Source organism: Lemur catta, chromosome 10 (genome assembly GCF_020740605.2).
Source record: "Lemur catta isolate mLemCat1 chromosome 10, mLemCat1.pri, whole genome shotgun sequence".
Taxonomy (NCBI): domain Eukaryota; kingdom Metazoa; phylum Chordata; class Mammalia; order Primates; family Lemuridae; genus Lemur; species Lemur catta.
Genome location: NC_059137.1, coordinates 18,714,276 through 18,722,415, shown reverse-complemented (window position 1 = coordinate 18,722,415; position 8,140 = coordinate 18,714,276). Strand labels below are relative to the sequence as shown.

The window sequence follows — 8,140 nt, the reverse complement described above, 5'->3', positions numbered from 1 at the left end:
ATAGTGATGATGATGAGGAAGAGGAGGGGCAGGAGGGAACTCGACACTCTTCCCATAAGTCTAGTACTTTACTCTTCCACAAAATTCTGTGTGATTTACATAAGCCCCTCACTATGGTTCACACACCTGCATTTGGAAGTCATATCACATTTGTGCATAATTACACTCAGGTCCAGGACTGGTTTCCACATAAAGTTAAATTATATTATTGGCTCTCCAATGTTCCACTGACTGTACCTGCATGATGCAAATCATGCCTCATCCATTCACTGTCCATTGAACCCATGTGATTCATCATCCTCTTCATGCCCCAGCTGGTTCTGCCCAGTCTAACACTCAGTCTCCAGTGCAGAAAGCGAAAACCCAAGTCATCCGGCCTTAGTTAGCAAGTCCTGTTGAGTCAACTTCCTTAACACCTCTCAGATCCAACCTCATCACTGCAATGACCCTAGCTCAGGCTTCCTCATCCCCCTTCTAAACGATACTTACTGTCTCCTGTCCAGTCTCCTTGCCACTCGCTCTCTCCTCTCCACTCAAGCTCTGCAGCCAAAGGATCTTTTCAAATTGCCTATCTGGCCATGTCATAGCTCTTCTGCTTTCAATCCAGTGCCTTACAATGGCCAAAGTGGTCTGGCTCTGACAACCTCTCCAAACACACCTTCCATCTCCCTACCCACACCACTTGCTCATCATCCCTCAAACATGGCATACTTTTTCACTGATATTATGGGATGGTCTCTCTACCCATAATGTCCTGTCTGTATTGCTCAACTTAACTCTTACACATCCTTTGTCTGTGAAGGCTTTAGGAAGATGACTTGCCTTCCAAAGGCAGAGTCCATCACACCCACCCTTTCTTCTGTAAATAAGTCATTATAATAATCAGTGAGTGCTTTTGTTTCAAGCATCCAATGGCTTTATATATATCATCTTAATTAATCTTCCCAACAGTCTTTTGAAGTAGTATATTTATCCCCTCCACAGATGGAGAAAGTGAGGCTTACAGAGGTTAAGTTAATGCCAGGTAACCTGAACCTCTTAGTTAGCAAGACCTGCTGAGTTTGCCTTCCAAATGTCTCTGTGCTTAGCCCCTCCTTGCTGAAAATTACATAGCCAATATTTAAACCCAGATTGGCTTGACTCCAAAGGGTCTGATTTTATCACACTCCTATTTAGTTAGCTAAATTCTGGGAGCTCCTTAAGGGCAGGAGCTATATCCTGTTCATCTCAGTACCCCAAACCTGGAAATCAGTACTCAGGTATTGGTTCGAAGTTAGACTTAACTTTTGACTGAAGATGGAGAAGGGAGGCCTTGCACCCATCTGCCCTAGGAGGTGGTGAGCACAGCGCTCTCCTGTTAGAATTACTTTGCCCAAGTTTAGATCTCAGGATCTCAACGTGATCACTTACTAGCTACAGGATTCGGGCAGGTTATTCCGTCTGCCTAAAGCTCAGTTTCTTTAATTGTAAAATGGTAATCACAATAGTCTGTGGCTGTTTGGCACATGGATAAATGAGATAAATATGTGGAGTCACTGATGGCACAAGGATCCCCTAAATAGTAGTTATCAGCATTTGCCTGTGTAGTGCACTGTTTGTCACGGAGCCTGCCTAGAGAAGACCCTTCTTGACCATACAGAAGGAAGGGGTCATGCAGGGGTGATATCCTGACCCCTAACACACATGTCTGTGTTTTCACAACTTCTTTCTATGATGGTGGAGACTACATGAGAAGTCCTATCCTTGCCAGCATATTGTGGCATGAGCCTCCCTGGCATTTTCCACGGCAGCACACGAACCAGAGGCCAGGGCACCATACCCAGCTGCTTCATTTGCACTTCAAGAATTTTTCTTTTTCTTTTTCCAATGAAACATCTTAACAAATATTGTTCTATCCTCCTTTCCTGTCATGGCAAGGTGCATGCACACATGCGCACCTGTCTCACCAGCCTTCTGGCTTCCTGCTTTTGAGAGCCTTCTAACGGCTGGGACGGTAATGGACTCCACAGCACCAGGAAAAGGGAGTTGAAATCAGAGAGGGGCGTGGATGCGAGAATAAGTTGGGGACAGCCTGACGGTGGACATTCTCAGGGGCCACAGCTGTCTGTGAGAGCCTCAGAGAAAACCACACATTCCTCTTTGCGGCTCTTGCTACAGCATTAATTTCCACCATCACAACCACTTCAAGTTTTTGATACTATTTACAATTTACATGTCTCACAGAGCTGTTAGTCATTAATTCCTTCTCTGCATCAGAATTCTCTAGGCCTCTCCCAGACAATTTTTCTGATTGTCTGTCCAAGATTCATACCATTATGCACATTGTCTCTATTACGAGTAAAAACCCCTACTGCGAATTGTGCTGATGCGTGTTAGCGCCTCTCTCACGCAGGCTGCGCAACATCCCCATAATGATGGGGGGCTTGACCCCATCATTGACCCCATTTTATTGATAAGGAAACTGAGGTTCAAATGTCAAATTACTCACCGAAGGGCGATAGCTGGTGAACAGCAGTGGAGTCAGGTTCAGACTTAATCAGGCTCAGACCACTGCCCCAGCACACTGAGTGGCTTGATTTTCTGCAACTGTTAAGCAAATTTTTCTCAGGTTGGGTCATGGCAGTGGAAAGCCACAGCAATCTCATAGCTTAGTGAAGGCCTAGGACCCCGGGCTTAGGAAAGGGTATACATGAGAGGCATTTAGAAACTCCACCTGTATACTTGCAGGAACATAAACCCAATGATAATACAACTTGGAAGAGCATCTTGGAGCTTAGGTTGTTGGAGGTGGAGATGCTCCCTAGGGCTCCTACGTTGGAAAGAATCCCTTTCTGCCTTGTTTCCCTTATATTACCCACTTTCCCCATATGAATCCAAGCCCTGGGGGAAAAAGCCTCAACATGCAGGTTTTCAGGAAGGGGACTGTTGATTTTATCAGTACTCACCAGATCGGAAAGGAGGCATACTTTTAACTGCTTACATTTTGCCGTCATTCAGCGTCTTTTCTTCTGAATACCCACCATGCCTTGCTCCATTCTCTTTAACAGGTGTCGTCTTTTCATTATTGACACACCTGACCCACATCCTTCTAACTAGCTAGCTTATCTGGGCTAATACAAGGGTGTTAAGAATTTATAATGCCTCTTCGTACTCATTACCCTTCCAGGGAACACCTTGGAAGCAGCACAATTACCATTTAAAAGGAGATTATACCTCAATAAAGCTGTTTTAAAAGAAGATGAATAAAAGGAGATTCCGATGCTGGAGTGTCTCCCTCATGACCACAGCATCCAAGCTGCCATCACCTCTTGTCTGGAAAATGTCAATGGCCACCATCTCTCTGGGGCTTTCTACAATTCATCCTTCACCCCGACCTAGAGTGATTTTTCTTAAAGAGCAAGTTGACTAGTTTAGTCATTTGTTAAAGTTCTGCAGAGGCTCCTGGTTACTTCCAGATACTGTCAAACTTCTTGTCCAAAGCTTCCAATGCCCTGCCAAGCCTCCAGCCTCCCCACTTCCCAACTTGATCTCTATTCTCAATGAAAGTGCTTGCATGTGTTAAATTTTCTCTTCCCTCTGGGCTTTTGTTCATGGCATCCCCTCTGCCTAGAGCAAATCCCATCCTTTCTACCTGTCTGGCTCATTCCTCCTCATCCTTTGGGCTTAAGCATCACTTTTTCGAGGAAGCATTTCAGTACATCTCCAGTGTGTGTCATGACCCATCAATGAGTTCACGGTTCCTCTGTCCTCTAACCTCCACTCTTCCTCCATCATGGCTTGAAATCACTAGACTGCTTCTCTACAATTTCCACTGCGCCGTAAGTTCCCTGAGGGAAAGAAGCTTCCCTGTCTTTATTTGCATGCCCTGTGCCTGGCCATAATAGATACTCCATAAATATTCCTTGAGTGAATAAACAGAGGTCCCCCAACACAATGGCTAAGAAACACCACCCAAGCAGAAGAGAGACAATAGGAATTTTTAATGCATGGAAAGTCCTGCAGGGACTCTGGGCAGACCCATAGGTAGCAGGAAGAGGCAGGGGTCCTGCAAACTCAGTAACGTCTGGGGAGAAAAATAAAAGAGAAGTCCTTAAAGACCCAAGCTTCCTCACTGCAACAATCCCCAGGGCTTCCTTCCTGATGCTGAAGAGGTAAAACTGTCTCTCCACAGGTCTTCTCCAAGGGTCTAGGGAAGGAAGGAAGCTGAGTGTGGCAGGAGGGAGGAAGAAGAGGAAAGGCCGCTTGGTCTCCACCTGAAAGCTCCTGCCTCAGGACTGACTGCCATCCATAAGAAAAGGTTTAAAAAGGAGGGACTTTTCATAGGCTCAAATAATATCTTAGAAAAAATAAAAGATAGAGAAAAGTGAATAATTCCATTGGTTACAAAGTTCTTAGTCCGCTATCCACAGGAGAAACAGTTTGCTTTGGCCTCGCTGGCAAGCTTCCTCTGCCAGGCCCATCCTCAGCTGTCCCCCAGCCCACCCAGGCCCCAGGATCCACGAGAATACTGCTCCCCTCCCGCGGAGAGTCTCTGTGCTCACGGAGGGCAGCACCCCCCCTCACCGGCCCTTGGACTCCCCGTACGTGTTGCGGGCCATGGACACCATCTTCTCCTCACATGTGATTTTGGTGTCCTTGAGGATGCTGTACCACACCATGCCTGCAGGCCGGACCTCCTCGCTGCGGCAGAAGAGATAGGGCACCGTGTCCACGCGGCTCTGGATGTAGGCGCTTCGCAGGAGGCTGGAGCAGTGGCTGCTCACCCTCTCCAGCCGCCGCAGGATCAGGTGGGCCTTCCTGAAAGGCAAGACAAGATGGCAGTGATTAAGGACGGTGCCCAGAGCCAGGGTGAGGCCTTTCAGGTGGTGAGTAAAGGGGCAATGAACAAATGAGAACTTCTCGTCCCAACAGTTTCCTATCCATTCCTGACCTGAGTGTGGTATTTCAAACACCTATTCAAAAATTACCTTAGAACCTGTCCACGTTAATTGTGCAATGTATACAAAATGAAAGAGAGGTATAGACTTTGACCTCGAATTTTCACTTCTAGGATATGGGAACCCTAGGAGTTAGAAGGTCACCAGCCTTGGGACCTCTGACCAAATAGAAATGATTATAATAACGATAAAAAAACAACGATAATAACTAGAACTTATTGACACTTACCATGTGCTAGCTAGACACTGGGTATGCACTTTACACACATCTCAAAAAATGCATTTATTCATTTCTAGAAACACCACGAAAAAAATAAAATAAAAATAAAAAATTGTATTTAGTTTTCACATCAGTCCTGAGTGTATTATTCTTTCCACCCCCATTTAATGGGTGAGGTACCCAAGCACAGCTCCGAGTAATGACATAACTTAACCAGGTCAAACGCCAAGGTGACCATTGCAGTTGAGCACTGGAATCTAGGCCAGAACACCCCCAAAGACCCTGTCCAACCGCCTGTTTTCTTGCTTTGTAAACTCTTTTCTCCTAGTTAGGAAATTTGGAAATCTTTCCCTCTGTGATTCTCTTTCCTCAATGCCTAAATATATATGTCTCCAACTCAACTTCTCTGTATCTCATTTTTTTTCCTGTCTCTAAGAGAGTGAGGATGGTCTCATCCTCATAAGTTGAGTATGAGAAATGCCCAATGCCCGGCACAGAGTAAGCTTCTAATAAATGATAGGTACTATTACAAAGAATTATTGTAACGATGCCTCAGGATCGAGATCACACTGAACACTGGTCTTAGCAAGGATTATTCTGTACTCTGGTGGTCATCACTAGAAATTTATCCAGAGCCCCAGATCCAGCACCAGAGAGGATCTGTGAGAGACCTGAAGGCTGCACAGACAAAGCTAGGGAGGATCTTTGAGATCACCTAAGTTTTCAACATTTTGGGCTGGATGATTTTTTGTTGTGGGAGTGATCCTGTAGGATGTTTAATAGCATTCCAGGGCCTCAACCCACCACCAATACAGCCTCTGCCTCAGTCGTGACAATAAAACTGTCTCCAGACATTGCCAAATGCTCGTTGGGGAGCAAAGTCACCCCAGATGAGAACCAGTAACCTAGTCTGACCGACTCTGATTTAAAATGTTGAAACCAAGGCTTAGAGAGGGAATGGAATGTCCTTTTCCCAGGTCACACTATGAGTCAGCTTCAGGGTCAAGGTGTCCATCTCCATGTGGAACCCACTTTTCTCCACATTCCAGCATCTCCAAGATGCCCAGGCACCCTGGGAGGCTACACGAGAGGCTCTCTCTCCTGCTGTCCTCTCTATGCCCCCCTGAAGGAGTTTTACGACAACAGATCCCACAAACAGGAGACTGTGTTAGGCACCTGCATGGCAGCTGAAAAGGGACCAGGCTTATGTGTGTATGTTTTGTGGGCACGATTTATGAGGTGCCTTTCAAAAAGTCCTCTTTGTATAGTTCACCACTTGGGCGGAATATTTCCTGAGGTGCCAAGAATTCATCACTCCATAATCACGCTCTATCCACACGCCTCTCTCCTCTTGGGCAAGTGCCCCCTCAAGAGGAGCCTGAGGGGGTTATTTTTCCCCCTTCCTCATCTGGGTTCTTGCTCTGTTCCCTAATAACTCTGTGTCCTTGGGAAATTGACATGAACATCTCTAAACCTGTTTCTTTATGTGAAAAGCAGGGCTGTTGTGAAGCTGAAGGAGATAAAGTGATTCCTTGCTCGTTTATTGAGCATGTAGTATATGGTGGAGCTTCTGATACGGTGGGAAAGACAGACAGATGGAGATTACAATGCTAGTGACAAGAGAACAATAGAGCTGTGTGAACACAGTCCTAGCTACCTGGGAGGCTGAGGCAGGAAGAACACTTGAGCTTGGGAGTTTGAGTTGCAGTGAGCTACAATCGAGGCACCGCAATCCAGCCTGGGCGACAGAGCAAGACCCTGTCTCTAAAATAAATAAATAAATAAATAAATAAGATAAAAATAATTGAAAACGAATAACAAATCTATTGTAAGCCCTCAATAAATGTCATCTATGATTATTGTCTCAAGAGTAAGTTCTCACATAGTGAAAGATTTCAAGAAGCAAAGTAAACAGGTTTGGAACTGAACTGTTTAAAAATATTTCTGGTTGCCTCGAGGAGAAATGAGTGGAGGGAGGCAAACCTGGCAGCCAGACACCAGGTCAAGGGCACATCCAGGTGTTAGCTGTTTCCCATCATTGCACTTAGGGGTGCTGGTGTCAGATAAAGAAGAACACATGGAGAGGACAGCAGGAGAGAGAGCCCCTCGTGTAGCCTTCCTGGATGCCGGGCATCTTGAAGATGCCGGAATGTAGAGAAAAGTGGGTTCCACGTGGAGACAGTCTCCATACCGGTGGGAAAAAAAAAAAGCTGCTTATTTTCTCTGTTTGTTCATCTATGAAAAGGGAATATGGTTCACCTCAGAGGGTTATAGTGAGGATTAAGTAAGTTAAGACATGTGAAACTCTTAGAAAAGTGTTTGGCACATAGGAAGCACCTGATACATGTTATAAAATATCATCATCATCATTAGCACCACCATCATCATCATCTTCATTACATTATTAGGGTATCCTTTGTGTCCCACGCCCTGGGGATAGATATGACCCGGTTTAAGACTTAAGTGTCTTTTATAAGTCAGTGACAGGAGACAGAAATATCAACAGCCTCTCTAACTCAGGGGCGGAGTGCTGGGTTGAAGAAAATGTAGGGTACTATGGGAATATATAAGATGGGCACCAAGTCGTCAGTTTGGGGGCTCAGAGACGTCTTCTCAGAGGGCTTTGTACCCGAGTTAGGTCTTCAATGATGAGACAGTTTTTTCAGGTCAATGAGAAGGCAGAGGAAATAGCCCATCCCAAGTGAGACCAGAGAGAGCACAGACCACCAGTTGTTTGCAATGGCCAGTGCAGGGAATGGGAGGGAGACCAGGGCACTTGGCAGAGATCAGACCACCCAGACTCTGCTAAGCCATGCTGAAGTATTTGGACTTCTTTCTTTGGGCAATGGAGAGTCATTGTCTGATCCAGACTGTCACAAAAATAAGTAATAAATACAAAATGAGTTTGGAAAAGATAATTCTTCCAGCATGCCCAAATGCTATGCCTTCAAAGCCCAGCCACTTTCTCACAGAGAATCTTTGA

The 8,140-nt window shown here is 45.5% G+C and overlaps 1 protein-coding gene across 1 annotated transcript in view; it reads right to left on the bottom strand.

Moving 5' to 3' along the window:
- Positions 1 to 3,960: 3,960 nt before the first annotated feature.
- ASTN2 (astrotactin 2) overlaps positions 3,961 to 8,140 on the bottom strand; it is an 808,895-nt gene continuing 804,715 nt past the window's right edge. The window contains exon 23 of the mRNA XM_045563087.1: positions 3,961 to 4,797. Within this exon, the coding sequence (XP_045419043.1) occupies positions 4,560 to 4,797 (238 nt within the window). The 3' untranslated portion in view covers positions 3,961 to 4,559. The remainder of the gene's footprint in view (positions 4,798 to 8,140) is intronic.